This window comes from Elgaria multicarinata, chromosome 1, assembly GCF_023053635.1.
Source record: "Elgaria multicarinata webbii isolate HBS135686 ecotype San Diego chromosome 1, rElgMul1.1.pri, whole genome shotgun sequence".
NCBI lineage: Eukaryota > Metazoa > Chordata > Lepidosauria > Squamata > Anguidae > Elgaria > Elgaria multicarinata.
This window is the reverse complement of record NC_086171.1, coordinates 45471568-45492675: the sequence shown is the minus strand read 5'-3', so window position 1 is coordinate 45492675 and position 21108 is coordinate 45471568. Positions and strand designations below refer to the sequence as shown.

At 43.4% G+C, this 21108-nt stretch overlaps 1 protein-coding gene across 1 annotated transcript in view; it reads left to right on the top strand.

Annotated features, from left to right (window-relative positions):
- Positions 1 to 21108, top strand: part of ITGA8 (integrin subunit alpha 8) — a 155652-nt gene that overhangs the window by 66188 nt on the left and 68356 nt on the right. Inside the window, exons 14-19 of the mRNA XM_063147540.1 lie at positions 5172 to 5217; positions 7163 to 7270; positions 17058 to 17113; positions 19052 to 19206; positions 19921 to 20058; positions 20537 to 20604. Coding sequence (XP_063003610.1) covers positions 5172 to 5217; positions 7163 to 7270; positions 17058 to 17113; positions 19052 to 19206; positions 19921 to 20058; positions 20537 to 20604 — 571 coding nt within the window. The remainder of the gene's footprint in view (positions 1 to 5171; positions 5218 to 7162; positions 7271 to 17057; positions 17114 to 19051; positions 19207 to 19920; positions 20059 to 20536; positions 20605 to 21108) is intronic.

Sequence of the window (21108 nt, the reverse complement as noted above, 5' to 3'; positions counted from 1 at the left end):
GTGCACTGGGATTCCATGTTGCGACCCTGTAACAACAAACGGGGTCACAGATGGTGATTGAAAGCTTCCCTTGTCTCTTCTATCCATGGATGAGGGCCCTTGGGACCTCGTTTGGAAGGAGCTTCCCCCACTCCTTTTTTAGGAAGTTGTCCACAGTTATTTCATTACTTCCTAAATATTCAGTCCCGTTCCCCCTGGGCAAAGATGGGCATTATTCATTATCTATATGGAGAGCAGATGAAGCCTCCCTCTAGGAGGTGGAAATGCACGCATGGAATTCAAGGAGTTGGAATATCAAGTCCCAAATACTGTGGCGCTTCAGCTATATCCCAGTAGTGATTTATATAGACACTATTTCCTTAAATCAAAGCCATGGAGATTTGTTCTCTTTCAAAAAATGGCATAAATAAAAGTCAAATGCCTAGTAAATGGAATAGTATAATTTAATCTTGCATTTCATGTAGTTTTTCTTCAGGTTTCACTTGGAAAGGATTCAGACACATTGTTTAAGATGATTATCTCTTCTTTTGGTGAAAATATTCTGTATATTGTGTCAAACACTTTGCTGTCAGCTAGCAAAATATGTCTGCAGCATTTTCTGGGAAGGCATATGTATGCGATGACTAAAGACTTCACTATTTTTAGGATAACGATGCTGCCAGATTTCAGATAATGCAGACAGCTCGAGCACTTGATTTTGATTATTTTCTTTTGCAAAAACTCAAAATGTTTATAAACCTCATTAATGATTTTGGCACTCCGAACATTTAAAGCTAGAGCATGCTAAGGAAGGAAAGAATTGAAATTTTCAGTTGGTTTTTGTTGGAATTGACTGTAAAAGCCTCTGAAACAAGAATACAGTGGAAATAGGTATACGAAATAGGATCTGCAACAAAATGTTGCAGTATGTTGTGCTCCTGTTCAATGTTGCAGTCAGGCTTGCCCTCCTCCAGAATATTCCATTCCATTCCCCTTCCCGCCTAGTTTTCCATTTTTTCCAATAATGGTCAATATTCCATAGCTACTGAGCATGCTCACTGCATTTTTCTAGCACCTCCACCCCCTGGGTTTCTTTGTCTAAAGAGTTTGGTACTTCTGCAAGTGTTGCAGTTCCTGAAAGCCTGCTGAAACCTCCTCTCGTGTGTGTGGGCAGTGCCATTTTGGTTATGTAGGAATCTATACCCACCTCTGAATTTTGGAAATAGAGCGAATGTTTGTGGCTGTGTTCGGACATCTTGATAAACCATGAATTATCACAGGGGCAGGCAACACACACCCTACAGGCCCCATGCAGCTCCTGCTACCACCTCTGCCCTATGCGGCCCCTGCCATGTTGGCAAAATTCACAGCAGCAGCAAAACAATTGGCAGTTTGCTGCCAAATTTCAGTGGCAAACCAGTTCCGAGAAGTAAAAAGCTCAAGTTTAGCTTGAGAACATGCTAAGTTTGGCTTTTACTACTCCATAGTGATTTGCTGCCAAAATTTGGTAGAAAAATGTCAAATATTTTGCTGCAATCAAATTTGGTGGTGTGGCAGGGATGTGGCCCTTGGGGAGTGGGCTAAAGTAGCACTCAAAATTTGGCCATCATTATAGGAACCAGCTTAGGTAAACCTTGTGTTCACACACTTTCCCCTTTCCCTCTCCTCCCTCAGTGCAGTCATAAGGATGAGTTCAGAAGTGTTTGCTTCCAGTTTTGATTAACTACAGCTTGTCATTTCATCAAAACCTGACAAACTGTAGCTAATCTTAAGTACTATGTGTTGGAAACAACTTCAAAACATGGTTTATGAGCCTGGCTTGTTTCAATAAAACATAGTTAAGTATAAATACAGTTTATGGTTTGGACATAATGCTAAACTGTGGTTAATAATAAGCAAGCAGAACTTATCGTTTATGCACAAAGGGAGTTATCTGTTTGTTTATTTCATATACACAGATGCATTATATTCCAAAGAACAATGACTGCATTTTCAATCGGGAATCTTTGCCCTATTTCTGCTTTGTGCTTTTTTGCGAAATTGGTAACTCAGAAAGAAGTCCAAAAGAAATGAAGTCATGGGATATCTCATGCAAATTTTGTGCCGTCCGATTTTGGGCCTATGCTACACTGTGATTTCCTGTATGTGCTGTACGGATTTGCAAAGGATTGGGGCACACCATTCATGAGTACTTTGTGGTTTGTGGTCTCAGCTGAATTCTAACCAGAGACTTGAAATAACCCTGGTTCCTGTTGCCCCTCAGAATATTGCATATCAGTTCAAATCCTACTTGGTTGTGCTGCTAACCCAGTCAAGTGTTACAAGAAAGTCAATTTAAGTGTATTTATGTTATGGAGTTTAAACTGTGAAGGAGATGGCAGAAAGAGGTTGTGAAAAGGCACAAAGGATGAATATTAGGGGTGTGCACAGACCCCCCGCTCCGCTTCACTTGCAGATCCGCCATTTTCCGGATCGGGCCGCTCCGCCCCGCCCCCGCTCCGCCCACTTCCGCTCCGCTCCGCCCGGAGCTCCGGATCCGGATCCGGAGCTCCGTTCCCCCCCCCCATAGGCTTGCATTGAAAGCTAAAAAATTATACAACTTTTTTTCTGTTCAAGTTAGAAACCTCATGTTTGGCACCATGACACCTCATGGGGATATACACACGCATGCCAAGTTTCAAAGCAATCCCATCATCCCCTGATTTTTGGCGAATTTTTGAAAATCGGGCACCCCACACACAACATCCCTGCGAGGTGGGCAGGGGAGGAGGGAGGGAAGGCAGGCAGGCATGCAGCTGGCATTTCTGGGGGCATAAGGAAGTGAGCCAAGGATAAGCCAGTAATGCATATAAAATGGAATAAATCAATCAATAAACAAAGGAGGGGTGGAATTAAAAGCAGCAGTGTTGCTCAATAAACAACAAGAAGAACTTTTTTTAAAAGGCTATATCTGTCTTTTACCAGCAATAGGGGGACGTGCCCGGGGGAGGGGGAAGTAGCTGCCAGTTCAAGACACTGACAGCCACAGCTCTGAGAAGAAGTAAAACGCTCACTTCGACTCAGAACAGGCATTGCTCCACCACTGAAAAGTGACCATTCACTTCAACTCATGATAGGCATTGCTCCACCGTTTTACTCTCTTTGGAAGGCTCTAATGGCCTTCCAGTGCAGGAGAGAGTGGGGGCACGTCCACGATGAGATGCCCTAGGGGAGCTCATCCCCTTGCACCACATCGATTCAGTTGTTCCCCAAGGTTAGGGTGGGGAGCAGTGCTGTGTTTCTATCTCTTATTCTTGGCTTAGTATATGATTTCAGGTTGTGTTTGTGCATTTGGTGGGGCTACTGTGTTAAAAAACACGGGGAAAAGCCCGTTCAGATGAAGAAAGAGAAGTTTCCCAGAATCCCAAGTTACCTGTTTTGCCTATGCCCTCCTCCAACTTTGGGATCATCATGACCGGGAGCTGACTCTGCCCCTCAGCCCTTTGAAAAAGGTATTTTTCCCGCCGATTTTTTAAAAACGTCTAGCCCGCGACCCGTACGATGCAGAAAGTTGAGAGTGGTCTCAAAATGACCCCCATCCACGACTCTCTGTGCACAAGCATTTCCAGAACGATAGCTTAACCCCCCCCAGTTATCCCCGATTCTTTCCCTCAATGCAATCCTATGGGCGAAAAGCCGAAAACGCAGTTTGAGCCGCGCGGTTGACCCGATTTTCACAAAAATATAGCCCGCGACCCGTACGATGCAGAAAGTTGAGAGTGGTCTCAAAATGACCACCATCCACGACTCTCTGTGCACAAGAATTTCCAGAACGATAGCTTAAACCCCCCCCCCCAGTTATCCCCGATTCTTTCCCTCAATGCAATCCTATGGGCGAAAAGCCGAAAATGCAGTTTGAGCCGCGCGGTTGACCCGATTTTCACAAAAATATAGCCCGCGACCCAGACAACGCAGAAAGTTGAGAGTGGTCTCAAAATGACCCCCATCCACGACTCTCTGTGCACAATAATTTCCAGAACGATAGCTTCAAAAACAACGTAGTTATGCGCGATTATTTGCCGCAATGCAATCCTATGGCGAAATGTTTTCAAGATGGCGACCGGAGCGCTCCGCCTGAACTCGGAGCTCCGAAAAATGGTCGCTTCTCTTCGCCTTGCTTCTAGGGGGTCCACGGTCCGCTCCTACTCCGCCTCTGGGTAAGGCGGAGCAGGCCAATCCGCTACTGCTTCTACGCTCCTAATCGGAGCGGAGCACATCCCTAATGAATATGTATGTCATGGATGTGAAGACAGAGGAGAGCCTGAGGAAAGCAGGTAAAAGCAGAAAGCCAAGGATAGAAGAGGTTCTTTGCTATTGTTTAGAAAGCATACAGAGTGGTGAAAAGGGATAAAGGATGTCCTTTTCCTCTTCAGGAGTTGTTCCTATCACCTCCTGATTGCTAAAACCATTCAAGAAACTAAACAATAGGGGTCTGTTAGAAGAGCTCCTCAAAAGACATGCACACGTAAATTTGTGTGTTTGGTTGGTTGAGTGGTTGGTAGGCAGGGCTATGGTTGGGTGAGTGTAACTGAGGCCTTAGCTAGACCGGGCTATATCCTGGGGTGATACCCGGGATCATCCCTGTGCATCCAGATGACACACAGGGGATCCCGGGATCAACCCTCCCTGGCCCCTGGGTATAGCCCTACCCTTTGGCCCTGCTTTTTCCGCGGCCTCGGGCTAAACCCAAGACCATGGAGCGTGTGGCCCATTTCCGCAGGTTTACCCGCCTCTGCGCATCAGGGCTAGTGTGGAGGGAGCGGGGAAATGAAGTTAAAATTAAAAAAAACACCTTACCTTTGCGCATGAGCATTCGTGCACTCCGTTCTTTTTTTTAAAAAAATAAATGGCGGGCGCAACGCCTCTCCGGAGGTCGCCACGCCTGATGTGTAAACGAGGGCAACATCCCGTGATACTCACATCGCAGGATCTCCCCTCCTCTGTCGCGGACTTTGCCAGGTCTGGCAAAGGCCTGAGTTTAAAATGAACGAAAACGAATGTTTCTGTGGATACCAATAGGCTACTGCCCTGCACCTGTATATTGCTAATTTCACTCTTCTTCTTTTTAATATCAGTAATTTAGATTGTGAAAAATGTTGTGACAGTTTTATCTTTGTTTTGAGTGTTTCTTTTTCTTTTCTTTCATTTCCCAGATTTAATTGTGGGTGCATTTGGAGCTGGAAAAGTTGTCGTTTACAGGTATGGGCTACTGTTTCCCTTCCCCTTTTTTGTAATCCGTTCATAAATGAAGGATTGCCTTGTCTGTCCCTTCTGCTTCATAGGTTTGGGCCATTTTCTTCTTCTCAAAGCTGTATTCTAGCTCTTAATCCAACCAAAAACCTTTGCGGTAGTGACAGCAGAAGGTTTCATTTTGGGAAAAGCAAATCAAATACTTTGGAATTGTTATAAAATTATATAACACTGGGCTAGAAAAGTCGATATTATTGTGATTTTGTATTTAATGTTGTTCCCTGCCTCGATCCAGAGGGAGAGGCCGTTAAGAAATAAATATTCTATTCTATTCTACATCTAAATTTTAGTCTGTTTGAAAAAAAATATTTAGATGATGGGCATTTTATCTAAAAGTTTTTACTGGTTTTACACAACTAGTTTTTTCTTTACTCTGATCAAGAGACCATATGGTGTCCTCTCAGAAGGGGTTACAGACTCCATTGATAGGCTGCCAAGATTTAGTTTTGCTAGCATGTTATCTTTGCAGCTATCATGATCCTCACTTATCACCTTCTTTCTCCATATAATTTTGTCTAAAAGACGTGAATTAAAAGTATACAGTTAATTGCTAGCAGTTACTTGGAGAAGTTCTAAGTAAATTTCAGCCTCATTGTAGCTACATCCATAGTTGGTGCTTCTGTTCTCATCTTCTTTGGGTTTGTAGGCCACTTGGCTTCTACTTTGAATCTTAGAGCGGTTTGTAAAAGGGTTCTTTTCTCCTTCTCAAATCATATTAAACTTAAATGTAAGATGTGACAAAACTAAAACAGAATGTCTCTCCCCCACCCGCCCCGGGAGAATGTTAGATTGTTGAGAGAACCTTTGCAGTCGTTCCAAAGTTTGATACAATCAACAATGGAAGGGGAGTGGGATTGCAATCCCCTGATCTAAATGTACTGATAAGACCCTGAATATCAGTCTTGTATTTAAGCACTAGTCTGGTCACCATAGGCAACCAGGAATTGCATGCAGATGAGGCCATGGAATTCCATACAGATGAATGACCGGGCTGGCAGTGCTCCATCCCTCCTCTGTGCCCAAATATAGAAAGCAAGAGGGCTGCTAGTAGAGGGAAGCCCCTCCTCCGCATCTCTTTGTCTCTCCTCTGCCAATCTCAATAGGCTAGTAATTTGGGAGGCAGGCTAGTAACTTTGGTGGGCTTATTTACAAGGCTGTGGATACTTAAACCTACATGCACAGGCTCCTATAAATATCATCGGAGACCCTCTTTTTCAAACAGGCATTGTGTGTGTGTGGCTTTGAGACTGCTTTTTGTGTCAGGAAGCAACACAATGGTGATGATGATGATTTCAGCCATTTTTAATGTACTTTTGATAAAGAGGGGTGGGGGTCTGGGGCTGTTTTGTCAGATTCAGTCTTACACCGACTTACCTGGGAGTAACCCTCTTTAACTCAGTGGGACTGACTTATGGTTAGACATCTGTAGGATTGTTATTATTATTGTAAGATTTGAACACAGCAACACTTTATAGTTTAGCTTTGAGCCTTGTTGGAATGTGGTGCATACATCACAACAGCAACAACCTTGTCCACATAAATGTACCTCTGTCTATGTAGATATATTTTGATAATGGCTATTAACGGAGATGGAATAGATCTTAATCGCATGTACAAACACATTCGACATGAATGAGTCATTAACATCTGAGGCAGGGGGCTTGTGCTTCATTCCTGTGGAAAGATATGTGTGCTCCTGACGTGGGTCTTTTGCATGCGCCTCCCCACAGGAGATTGAATGTTTATGCCATGCACTATACAGGAAGCGTGACTCACACTTTCTGTATTCCCCCATGTCATTAACATCCACAGTAACTCAATAGTCTTTCTTCCTCTCCTCTGTCATTGCCTATTCCTTTCCTACATGTTGAGTCTTCGTTTCCCTCCCCTGCAGAGCAAGACCAGTTGTGACGGTGACTGCCCGGCTCTTACTCTCTCCGGCGATTGTAAATCCAGAGAATAAAACTTGTCAGCTTCCTGACTCTTTGACTTGGGCAGCTTGGTAAGTTGGTAATACAAACGACCATTTCCATTTCAGTCCTCTCCAACCAGAGTCCTGCTTGCGCAGCAGAGTGCACACCGGGTTCCCTCACATGGAGCCTTTTCCTATTCACTTCAGTTGAGGGGTTGCTTCCTTCACTGAAGTGAAGGGTGATGCCACGCCCATGTGTTTGTTGTGTTGTGTATTTGCATCTGTGGCAAAATGCTGGCTCTTTTCTAGCTCCTTCCTCTTGCGCCTTCTTCAGATAGCCTTCTTGGCTGCAGGACTGTCCTCCTGCCTTATGATCTCCATCAATCTCTATAGCTGTCTGTGAGCAAAGAGCTGGCGTAATAGACAGTATGAAATAACGCCGCTGCAACTCTGCTGGCTCTGTTGTGCTTATGGGATCCACCATGAGCACAGCATAAACTAGCGTTTCCTAAAGTCCATGGATTCTGTGTGGCCTGGGGAGGCAGCGGATTTGGCAGGTCGGATTCTTAGAAATTTGAACTCACTTTAGTCCATCTGAAATTTCTCCAGACACGTGAGCCTAATCTACACCAAGCAAGATATTGCACTATGAAAGCAGTATATAAGACGCAGGAGCCACACTACTGCTTTATAGTGGTATTGAAGTGCACTGACAACTGCTGGGGTCCATTGACACATACCATATACCGCTCTCATACACTGTCATACCACTATATCCTGCTTGGTGTGGCTTCTGCCTTTTATATACTGCTTTCATAGTGCAATATCCTGTTTGTTGTAGATTAGGCCTTGGTTCCATATTGGGCAACTGTTGGGGATGACAAAGAGACATTACATATACTGTCCTAAGCACAACTGAAATGTAATGCCTCCCGCATGAAGTGCCATTATCAGGATTTGCTTTTCAGGACCTTCCATGTAGATTCATGAGGCGGTAGAATGGAATGGTAGAGTCACATTTTTGAATGCTATGTGAAGGAGGTGGTGGTAGGGTCATGAGGCATTGGAATGGAGTGGTAGAGTCACATTTTCGAATGCTGTGTTAAAAACACACACCTATAAACATCACCAAAGGAGAAAGCCAGCACACAGAAAGCAAACTAGGCTAGAACTATTCTCCCTGACGTGAGAGCAATTTATTATGTGGAGGGACACTCAAAGTAACATTCCTTGCCTGCAGTGTGATGTGCTACATTCCACCTTACAATCTCAGGATTCTACAACTTCATTCTTCTGCAAATGTAGACAATGCCTAAAACGCACACCAGAATTACATTCGAATTTCTGCTGTCTTCCTGGAAACTTGACTCTATGGGAAAGGAACCGCTTGAATGGGAATTTTCTCATTGCTATAAGTGTATATGTTATGTAGGTGTCACAGCTGATATATGGTTATGGTTCTGACCATTATGTTATAAAATATGCTTCCCTGAAGATTTTACTCCTGCTATAAAAAAATGTAATCCAGTCTCTCCAAATGATTGAAGAGCAGCTGTGAGTTTTCCATTCTGTAATTTTTCTCTGTAGTTGTTATAACCTCGTGTTGTACATATGCAAACAATTATTAGGGAAACTCCAACAGGCAAATATTTCCTCTGCCCCCATGGGATAGATTTCTGTATCTCTTAGCCAGCTGTGCAACTTGTGCAAAATGCCCATTGATTGACATTTCAAAATAAAATGAATGAAAGGAGATCATCTTAACCAGAAATGATTCAGGAAGTCTAAAGGTTTGGATTATAGTACACTATCTGGTATAAGGAAAATATTGTTTTAACCAAGTGGGCGATTTCTATTATTAAAATGTGTATGTTTTATTTTCCTATGGGAAGGAAAATTCTGTGCACTTCATTTAAAACTCAGGATACATTAGAATGTGTTAAAATGTGAAGTTATAAACAGAGGGTTGGATCCAAATTAAGTTAGTCATGCTTTAGTCCTATAAAAACAAGTAAGACAAGTTAGGCATGACTGACTTAAATCCTATTGATTTCCATAAGATGAAAGCATGACTAACTAAGCCTGGATTCAGAGAAAATCTGAGGTGGGGTTAAGAAGTTGTCCTCTTTGCTTTACATTTCCCCCCTCAGTCTGTTCAGATCTTACTTAGTGAGAAGATGTTTTAACATGACAAGCATTATTGCTTGGGACAGATTAAAGATAACAGAAAAGGGCATTTTTGTGAACCGCTCAGAGAGCTTTGGCTATTGGGCGGTATAAAAATGTAATAAATAAATAAATAAAAATAAATAAATAAAGGCAGGGAAACATACAAATGAACAGATTATGGCCTGAATCAGAGAGCATCTTTTCCCGGACCAAAATGTTTGGGAGCCCAAAGCTTTTACAAGATTGAGATTATTACCTGAATACATAATATCTCACCAGAAAATATTTAAATAGCAGAACTAAGGCCTAATCTACACCAAGCAGAATATTACACTATGAAAGTGGTATGAAAACAGTATATAAGAGGCAGGAGCCTCACTACTGCTTTATAGCGGTATTGACCTACGCTGACACCTGTTGGGGCCCATTGGCATATACCCTGGCCTTTGCTAGACCTACCTGAAAATCTGGGGGAGAGGAGGGGAGACCTTGCGTTGTGAATAACACAAGGTCTCACCCACATTTACACGCAAGGTGCGACGAGCTCAAGAAGAGATCCGTCACGTCCACCATTTTTTTAAAAAAACTTTTAAAGGGCTGGCTGCACACAAGAGGACGAGCGGCAAGGTAAGGATTTTTAAAAAAACACACACCTTGATTTCCCTACTCCCCCCACCCTAGCCCCGATGGGCGCAGTGCTCCTGAAGAGTGCTGCGCCCTGTGCGTGGCTCCCGGCTCCATGTGAGTAATCGCGCGAAGCTGGGAAAAGCCACGGAAACAGGCCACACGCTCGCGGTCTCGGGCTCAGCCCAAGACCGTGAGAAAAAGGGGGGCCAAAGGGTAGGCCTATATCCCAGAGCCAGAGAGGGTTGATCCCTGCCTGAGCCCAGGATCCCCTGTGCGTCATCTGGACGCACAGGGACGATCCCGGGTATCTCCCCGGGGATATAGGCTGGTCTAGCAAAGGCCCCTATGTTGTTTTCATACCACTTTCATAGTGCTATATCCTGCTTGGTGTGGCTCTTGCCTTTTATATACCTCTTTCATAGTGCAATATCCTGCTTCGTATAGATAAGGCCTGAGCTTCTATCACAAAATACACTGTGAAGTGTATTTACCAGAGTTATTTGTGGAAAAACTAAGAACGTCCTCCCAAACGGTGTGCCCAGTCATACGGCTGTCTGTGGAGGAGATCCAAAACTGCATAATGGCACTCTGCTAATGTGATGTAGCGGTTAGTGTGTTGGACTGGGACTTGGGAGATCCGGGTTCTAGTTCCCGCTCGACCATGAAGCTCATGGGGTGACTTTGGGCCAATCGGAGACTCTCAGCCCAACCTACCTCACAGAGTTGCGAGAATAAAATGGGGAGGAGGAGGTCCATAGGATCCGCCTTGAGTGCTTTGCAAATGGAAAAAGGTGGAATATAAATATAATAATAAACAATAAATAAATTTTGATTTCATAGAGTCAGTGGAATTGAGTTCAGTAAGTTCAGAACTGAATCAGTTTAAGCATAGAACTAGGCCTGGTCTGCACCAGCCTGATAGTCCGGACTGGTCACAGCCAAGTCCCTGTGCATCCAAATGATGCACAGGGACTCCTGGAGTCAGACGGGGGGGACGGGCACAGGTTTTCCCAGGGATAAAGAAACCCTAGGAAAAACCGATTCTTCCTGCAGTCTCGGGACCGTCCCAAGACCATGGGAGGTGTGAGTGCCTGTCCCACCTGGTGCCACGCATACTCGCAAGTAAGCACAGGACTAGAAATGGGCACGTAGCTGTGCCGCACGGCTCTGTGCCCATCAGGGGAGGGGTGGCAGCAATTTTGCCACCCTTGGGACAGCAGGGATGGGGTTTGGGAGCAGGTTTAGGTTTTTTGTTCTCTCAAAAAAGAACTCACATTTTTAATGGAGTGGCGCCTGCGCCGTCCCTGGACATGGCGTGGGCGTGTGGACCCAGGGAGAGGACCTCGGAACCAGGAAATCCCGAGATCATCCCCTCTCCCTCCCAGAAGGCCGAAAGGTGTAGAAAGGGCCCCAGAATGCTTCCAAACTAGGTGTTTATGGGACCGTCGCCCTGGCACATTCACACAATTTTATGAGGGGAGGGATCCAGACACTGACATTGTCCTCCACTTGTAGTCTTCCCGAGTTTTCCCATCACTTCTTCTGTTTTTCTTTCTGCAAAAAAATCCTTACGAAAAGACAGAATAGCAGCACAATGCCTTCTGTCTGTTAGCACTAGGACCCCTCCCTTTTGAATGACCGCTTACTGAAATTCATAATTTTGTGAGCCATTAGAATATCTGACTTTGCTGAACAGTAAAATAGCAGACAGAAGTGGCACCTGAGACTGACAGTATTAAGGAACAGAAGAAAGATATTTTACACTCAGAAGCAAATCTCTAAGTACCAAATTACACATGTGTCCAATTGATTATGAATATTTGATTTTAAAAATATGACTTTTCCATTTAAAATATACAGAATTGGTGAATAGGGAAAGTTTCCCCCTTCAGCATTGTATTTTGAAGGGAAAAACACATGCGAATATGTGCATATACTTCCTATAACACCTATTACATATGGATTTCATGCTTGCATATGGATCCAAGTACAAATTTTGAGAGAAATGAATAAGAAAGGACACAGATTTTTAGTGGCTTTGCATTAATTTCAAAGAATTTATAATATACAAGCAAACATTTTCTCTCTTGGGCAACATAGTAGGCATTGATTAAATTAGAAGTTCAACCCACAACATGGTTTAATAATTAATATTTACTGATGTTACAATCTAGGAGCATCAGTAAATATTTTAACAATCTAAACGAACTCTGTAGACATGAAACAGAAGACATAACATTACAATCCTAAATACAGATATTAAGGAGTAAGGCCTATGGAATATAGTGGGACTTAGTGCTGCATCAGATGAGTGTTTTATTGCACACTCGTTACTGGGCACTCATGGAATTTGTGGGTCCCTCTCACAACGACGTCTGAATCCCGTGCACCCCTTCTAATCTTTTTTGTGTCACAGAAAAACACCCCAGTAAGTCCAACCTAGTTTTAAAGGCCCTACATGGTTTGGGTCCAGGCTACCTGCGGGATTGCCTTCTCCCTTACAATCCGCCCCACACACTCAGGTCCTCTGGGAAGAATCTACTTCAGTCAGCAAAGCCTAGGCTGATAACCATTACCCAGGGGACATTCTCTTCTGCTGCTCCCAGACTGTGGAACAGCCTGCCGGAGGAGACTCGTCAGCTTGACAGTCTTTTAGCATTCGAGAAGGCTGTCAAGACTGATCTCTTCCGGCAGGCCTATCCAGTGGAATTTTAGGATACTTTTAGGATGCTTTTAGGATGCTTTTAACAGTGTATGCTATGTTTTTAATCAGTATTTTATGTATTTTATGATTGCTGTTGTTCCCTGCCTCGATCCAATTGGAGAGGTGGATAAGAAATTTATTAATAATTTATTATTATTATTATTATTATTATTATTATTATTATTAAATTGCTGCTATCTCCTGCTGTGTGCAGGAGAAGCAGCAGGATCAAAATGGCCTACTGAATGGGCCATGTGCAAGTTGTTTATTTCCTCTTTCAAAAGAGGAAGTAAAGAGGGACAAACACATGGTCAGAGAAGCGATAGTAAGCAAACACAATTTCCCCCTCATGTGATGACGCTTTTATTTTTGAGTCAGTCCCTCTATATTCCATAGGACTGCACTGTAAAGCGACAACATCAGGAGGCAGAACACAACTGACTTACAAATATATATTATAGCCTCTCTATCTCCTTAATAGATATGTATGTGTGACAATTCATTAGTAGAGTTGCAGGGAAATCATTGTTTTGAGTAACCTTGAACTTGGTGGAAGGGAATTTTTAGTTTATGACCTCTCTCTCTGTCCCAGTAAATGACCATTATGCAGCTCTTTTAGCACTCACATATTGAAAAGGTGAAGTGGTTATACCCTTTGCCACTGAAAGCACATAAGCATTGCAAGCAAGATTATTATTACAGACAAGGCCACACAGATGCAGGATGGGGGCCCCTCACTTCCTCATTGTTTCTTATCTGCTGCTCTTTTCATCCGTTAATTGTCCTAAAATGTCTGAATAGATTAATCGCCATGCAAACTGACAGTTATGAATAGTTCTGGACATTCAATGCATATATTTTTCTATAGGGTTATGCATTATTCTCTCTTTTTTATTCTTTCATAGAAAAAGGTGGGTTCTAAGGGCAGCTTTGAAAGAAGAAAAAGTGGCCATGTAAGAGTTCTGGATAGGGCTTCTAGGCAGAAGAGAAGATGGAGCAAGGGGCTTGGGTTGGATGGTGGTGGGAAAGTTGGAGAACATTGGTCATCAACAAGGAAATAAGAGCACAATGACCTTGTTCAGATGATGTGCTAAGCCACGGTGCTTAAGCATTTTGAGCTAAACATTACGGCTTAGGTAGGATCTACACTACTGCTTTAAAATGGTTTATAACAGTAGTGACAACTGTTGGGGCCCAGGACACACTCCATATACTGTTTTCAAAACATTTTCAAAGTGTCATGTCCTGCTTGGTGTAGATCTGGCCTTAGTGCGTCATGTGAACCATGACATAGCCTGTCGTATGAACCATTCCTAACCATGATGGCTACATGGCCACAGTTTAACATGCTTACTAATCATTTGCTGCAAAAGGGTTAGCAGTCTAACCATGGCTTAATGTGTCATCTGAACAGGCCCAGAATGTGGCTGCATTTCAATGAGCCCCAAGCTTTTGGGTTTCCCAATTTCCTTTCCTTCTCCAGTGCAGCCCTGAGGAGGAGATTAGAAGCTTTCACTACACAGTTCAGCATTACACCTAAACTATAATAAACTTTCCCCAACCTGATGCCCTCTGGGTGTTTTGGACTACAACTTCCATCATTCCCACCCAGCATGGCCAAGGGCCTTTTGAAAAACCTTCTAAATTAGTAGTATAGAGCACCCTTCCCCAACCTGGTGCGCTCCAGATGATTTGGATATCAACTCCCAGCAGCCCCAGTCAACATGCCCAGGGGCCAGATATGCTGGGAGTTGTAGTACAGGTTGTATTCTCTGTAAAGCAGCTTGAGAGACAGAGATCTTGATCTATGGATGCTGACCTTCTTCAGTGTTCTATGCAGGAAATGTGTGGAGTCATGGAACCCAGTGAGGATGGGGAACTTGATGGATGAGTTAAAAATACACTGGAGTTACAATGTTTCTGCTAGTTCTTGATTTCTGCTTATATAGGTGAATGTCAAAATGGCTTCTCCTTTTGTGCTGTTTTCTGAAAGAATCTTTCTAACATGGGAGCATAAGGCAATTCCTTCAACCTTCCTTATGTCCATGCATAGTTGATCTAACATGGCCACTATTTGCCCATAAAGATTTAATTTTTCATCAGGTTAAGTCCTTAGATCATATGCATACCATGTACATATTTATTTTTCTCCCCTTATTTCCTACTCTGTACTACCCCATAAATTTAAGCAATGTTCAATTAATCAACTCTTGGCAGTTCCAAAGGAAATGGAAATGGGTCAGAATTGGTGATTTTCTTGGAGGGTCTGAAATAAACCTTCCTTTGGAGTCTATGGGAAAGTCCTGCTTAATGATACATGGCAAATTGTTTACCCTGAAGGAAGATGTTGAAAAAGGTCATGCACACTGTATGAATCCCAGATGTGGCACATTTTCCTTAGGACTGTCAGAGGAAGCTGATACACAATTCTTATAAGATTAGAGGTTATTCCAGAGGTGAATGGAATTTACAGTGTGGTAGATATCTATTTGTAACATAGGATTGCAAATGAATGTCTAATGCAAGAGTATTGAGTCTTGCCCATCAAACTGTCTTCTACACATTTTACAGTTTTTGGTCAATAATAATACTAAGAGTGATGAAAATATCTGGCCAACTTGAACTCTTTACATAGTATCTAACATTTCCAAAAAACATTATGGTAAGCACCTAGGAAGACTTTTCAATTTTTAGTATATGCAACAGTTTTACTACTATCCTAAGGGTGTTTAGTTTGCATAATAGGTTGTGCTTTATTTATTTTTTCCATTTTCAGCTTGGAGCGTGTAGATTGGCCTGTCATCAGGAGCAAGCCAGGAATGATGGATTTCTAGCAACACTGATTAGCAGGAAATTGTACTTTTCTAACAGAAGGGACTTTGTTATAATGATTTAACCATCCATCTGTGGTTATTTCTGAAAGCCTTTTGAGTGTAGTCTGATTAAAAATTGATATTTTCATAATGTGAGGGAAAGTATTGCAGCTCAAGTGCTTTTCAGATTATGTTTTTGGATGCTCTGTCTGCAAAGTTACTCAGTTTATAAGGCTGACTTGGCATGTCAGATGAAATGGGTTATATAAAATATTTAACTTAAATTATCTTACTCCGTGTGATTAGACTTGGAAGATAGGGCCCTATTTACATTAGCTTGTTTACATTGACTTTATAGAATGAAGAACAGTCCAATTTAACCAGAGAAAAAAGCAGATGCAGTTCATTGTAAACAAGCGTAAAGTGATGCATATTGGGGAGAAAAATCCAACTTCGCATAGAAATGTTCATCAGATGAGCATATTATTGCACGCTTGCTACTGCCCACTTACAGATGTGCGTACATCCTTTAGATTCTGCCTCCTATGAGCCTCCTGATCCTTCTGCTTGTTTTTCCATCACAAAATAGACCCCTTTTAATCCAACTTTTTTTTTAAAAAAAAATGGAATGTGTTGCGATATCCCGTGTGCAGGCAAAGCGGCATGAAAAAATGCCCCCTGAATTGGTCACGTGGTCTTTGTTTACTTCCTCTTTCTCCGGGAAGAAAGAAGAAGTGATGAGGGACAAAAGTGGGGGTGGAGAAGCGACGGTAAGGAAACACGATTTCCCCCCATGTGATGGCGCACATTTTCACCAAGCGTAATAAATACATAAAACTGTCTAAAGCCTAAATACACAAGATTTCCATTGTCTTCTAGGAGGGAGGAAAAGAGGAAGCAATCTCCCCTTGAGGTAATTGCACAAGAGCAATTCCCAAATTCGTCAATAAGACTTAAATCTAAGAAGGGGTATAGGGTCAGTGGAGGCTGGTAGCTCTGATGTCAGTGAGATGATGATTCTGCTCTGGGTGTAAGTCAGAACCAGTCACAATTTTGAAGGAGTTATCCAAGGTGCGAAGCAATCCTTTAGAGTTCTGACTGGCTCTGACTGAAATCTTGAGTCGATTCATTGTCCCACTGAGATCGGAACTCCCAGCCTCTACTGGATACAGTAATACCTGTGGCAAGCCAGCCATCCTCAGCAACGACATTAAAGAAATGGCAATCCAATCTTCTGCATACGGGAAACCTTTTGTATAAAGGTACTCTATGAAGAGCTTCCATTAAAACTTCATTGGTTAAGTTACCATGGTAATTTGGTGGAAAATAGGAGGTTAGAGAATTATTTATTTTACAGTACTAGAGTTCCCATAGATCCTTGCAGTGCTGGGATGATGGCTAAACCAGTAGGCTAGGCATCCCATGAGTCTGAGCAGGGTGCATTTTGAGGCAGGATTTTGAAAAAGAAGATAGGAAACCAAAAAGGTGTTTGTTTGTTTTTTAAAAAAAATACCCCTGTTTAAAATTCCAAGAAGTGAATTATTTTCTCCATTTCCCCCTCTAGTTTTACTGTAACTGTCTGTGTGGCATATGAAAGTCCAGGGATTTCAGATAAATTAGGTAAGCCTTTTCATGTTTGCACTACTATGTGTAAGAATCATTGAATAATGCCTTTTGACATTAATTGCGTGAATGTAATTAACATGCATGTTTTGTTTTTGTTGTGTAAATATCAACCATGGGGGAAAAACCTGGACCCCATCCCTAGCCCCACAGTACATAGGGGCTAACTCCCTGCCATGGTCCTGACAAAAATTGAGTCTGCGATGGTGCTATTCTCATTTCCAAGGAAATCCCTTTGCAACCATTGCATTCATGCAATTAAGATCACATCTAGTTTGGCCCGTTGGATTTCAGAAATACAATAGAAGAGATTAGGAAAGTTCTTGTAGATTGATTGTGGACCTTGCTAGACCTACCTTAAAATCTGGGCGTGTGGAGGGGCCAGCCCACGCTAGAAGTAGCACGGGCTGTCGCTCCTATCCACACATCCAACACGATGGGGTAAAGGAAAGCCCCGGCACATCAGCCATTTTGTTCCATATGTTAAAGGGCCAGGTGCACAGGACTGCACCAGTGACTAAGGTAGGTTTTTTTTATTAAAAACAGGGTTCCCCACCCCCACCCCGCCCCCGATTTCCCCACCCTGGCTGCAATTCCCCCCCCCGCGATCTCTGATTCCCCCCATCCCCTGCGAGCTCCGATTCCCCCCAACCCACGACTCCCCCCATCCCCCGCAATCTCTGGTTTCCCCCCCATCCCCCATGGCTCCGATTCCCCCACCCAATCTCCCCACCCTGCCCTGGTGGCCGCAGCGCTCCTGTGGAGCGCTGCGTGCCGTCCGCCACTTTTCCTGGCTACTCACGAGTAATTGCAGTAGCCGGGAAAAGCAGCGGTCTGGTCTACATGCCCGCGGTCTCGGGCTCAGCCCGAGACCGCGGGAAATACCAGGCCACAAGCGGTGCTGGTTACCCCGGGGCCAGGGAGGTTTGACCCCTGCCTGAGCCCGGGATCCCCTGTGCGTCTTCTGGACACACAGGGACGAGCCTGGGCCTCACACCGGGCTAAACCCTGGTCTGGCAACGGCCTGTGTTTGTGTGTGCAAATTGCAGTCCCTGTACCTGAACAAAACTAGCTGGATTGTGCTGAACAAACTGAAATACATGTAACTCGCTGCAGGATAGCGGCCTGAGTTTACATCTCAGTCCTCTGTGTACTGACTCCCAAGTATTTGCGCATAGATTAAGTCTTTCTCTTCATCCAGCAACTATTCATTTAAGTATTCTATTCTGCTCACTCCCCCAGTGTTTAGCTAAAATCAGGCTGGCACCAGGTTTAAGAAGGCTCTGAGCAAGCTGCTCTTCATTGGGCCTCGCCCAGTACCAGAGAACAGAAATAAATATGAGAACAAAGAACCTTATGTTCTTCACTGCTGTTTGGTGTGTTTATATGTTAGCCAGACCCAGTGGTAGCACCCAAGATGGTGGGGCAAACACCAGGGTCCATGGGCCTCAGAGGGGCTATCTTGACTGGCACCAGTGTGATGTAGTGACCAGAGTGTGGGACTGGGAGTCAGGAGATCCAGGTTCTAGCCCCACTCGGCCATGGAAGCTCACTGGGTGACTTTGGGCCCATCACAGACTTTTAGCCCAGCCTACTTTGCAGGGTCATTGATGTGAGGATAAAATAGCGGAGGAGGAGGAGGATTATGTACACTGCCTTGGGTTCATGCAAATTAGGTTCGTTGGAGGAAAAAGGTGGGATATAAATGCAATAAATAAAATATAAATAAATAAATAATGGCAAAAGAAATGCCCGGAGAGCTTACTTTTAAGAAAGGAGCAGTGGTCAGTCGAAGAAACATTGAACTGCTGCCAGAAATTCGTGCATGGCAAAAAACAGCAACTTTCTGTAAAGCCAGAGTAAAATGTGAAGCAGAACGTGTATTTGTTTTTATGGTGTTTGATTTGTTTATGTTGTTTTTCCTTCCTTTTTTAGCTCTGAGAGCTGAGCTGCAGTTAGATGCCTTAAAAGTCAAAGGAGCTGTGAAGCGGACCCTCTTCCTGGATTATCATCAATCACAGCATGTCTTCCTCCTCGTAATAGCCAGGCAGAACTCGCTCACTTGCCAGGACTTTGTGGTTTATCTCAGAGTAAGTTTTGGCCTTTGCTTGGTCAAGAACATAATTTCAGGGCCGTTGTTTCAGAATATAGTTTGTATCCGGGTGATCAAACAAAGCCAGTCAACAAAATTAATTAAAAGTAATTGTTTTTCAAAACGGATTCTATTCCTGACCCTTAGAAAATCAGCAAAGCTGTGAATGTCATCAAACGGGAGGGATTGTGTTTCCTTACGGTCACTTTCCCCTGCTTCTGTCCCACCATACTTCACCTTTCTTCAAAAGGGAGAAGAAAGAGGAAGTAAACAATGATCATGTGGCCCATTCAGTGGGCGTTTTTATCACATGTTGGCACTGTAGCCACTCCTGATGGCATTTTTAAATATATACATATATAGTACCATGGAGATGGGAGGTGTGGCTCATTGTGGGTGGGCTGTTTAGGGGATGAACCTGGCCCCCAGGCCTCCCAAAGTTGCTCACCACTGGCATAGTGGCTATCAGGACTGTCACATGCCAAATACAGTGGTGTGGGGCCACTGCAGAGAAGGCCCTCTGTAGTGCATTTACTTGATGGCGTAGATACCTTCCATTGAATGCAGTGGTCCTTACTTCTGAGTAGACAGTTGTAGGGTTGGAATCTTAATTGCTTGATAATTGAAAGAAAGACCGACATTATACTTTGAGCATGAATGAAGTGCAAGGCACGTTAACTTCAAGGGTTTTCCTGCAATTTACTTTCCACAGGATGAAACCGAATTTCGAGATAAATTGTCTCCAATCAACATTACCTTGAATTACACCTTAGATGAATCTGCTTTTTCGGATGGCTTAGCTGTGAAGCCAATATTGAACTATTACCAAGAAAACATTGTTGCAGAGCAGGTATGGGCCTTGTACAGAAATGCTATCATGCTGTGTGGCATTTTTTTAAGATGCTTTGCTCAGTGGTTCCAGCATTCCCTCAGTATACGCAACTAGAGTTTAATTTGTTCATCATGGTGAGTTAATTGAACCAGACCTATCTGAAATGTTGTGAAACTCTCCCAGATTGCATTTTCTAAATGTTCTCATTCTCCTAGACCTAGCTAACTCTTACAGCGTGTAAATCATATTCCTCACAAGAATGAAGGAAATATGTACACTCCCTTTAATATGCAGAATGTAACCTGGCTTTATATATCAGCCGCCGCCACTGGCACTTTGCATTGGGATCCGGGGGTTTGGAAGGATCAGGTCTTTTCGGGGAGATATTTTTAATGGCTATCAAACAAGCAAACAAAAAGAAAGGAAAGGAAATGGCTGAAATTCCTTTCAAACAGAGCCCTAACATCATGAGTGTTACATGTTTTGGACAATGCAGGCTTACATTCTTGTGGATTGTGGAGAAGACAACGTGTGCATTCCAGACTTGAAGCTTTCCGCTGTGCCGTGAGTTTGAACAAATAAACTTGTGTATTGCACTTAATGGAATAAAGGTGTTCATTAACTCCCTGCCCCCTCTCCCCCGCCATCAGGGCTGCCCCTGCGATAGGAAGGAGATCATGCTGAGACTAGCCTTTAAGTCTCTGGTTCACTTTTTTACGGTCCTCAAGCGTGCCGCTTCAAAGGTTTGTCGCCTTTCAAAAACAAAATCCTCTCTGTATATCTCCACTTGTGCAAACTTGGCTCGTTTCAACAACAACAACAATATTTTGGATACTCTTCCTATGCTTGAGCAAAAACAGGTGTACACGGTTTCCCTCAGGGCTGCGGTCGCTGTGTTAAATAGAGAATCTTTGAGAGAGGCGCTTTTGAGTTGTGGACGGGCATTAACTGGACCAGTTCCGGCCCTCAGACTGTGTATCCCATTTCCAAGGGAAGACACAGGTAGACTTTAGAGAAGTTCTGCAGAGATTCGTGAGGATGAGTTGTGGTTTATTCCTGCACTCTTTC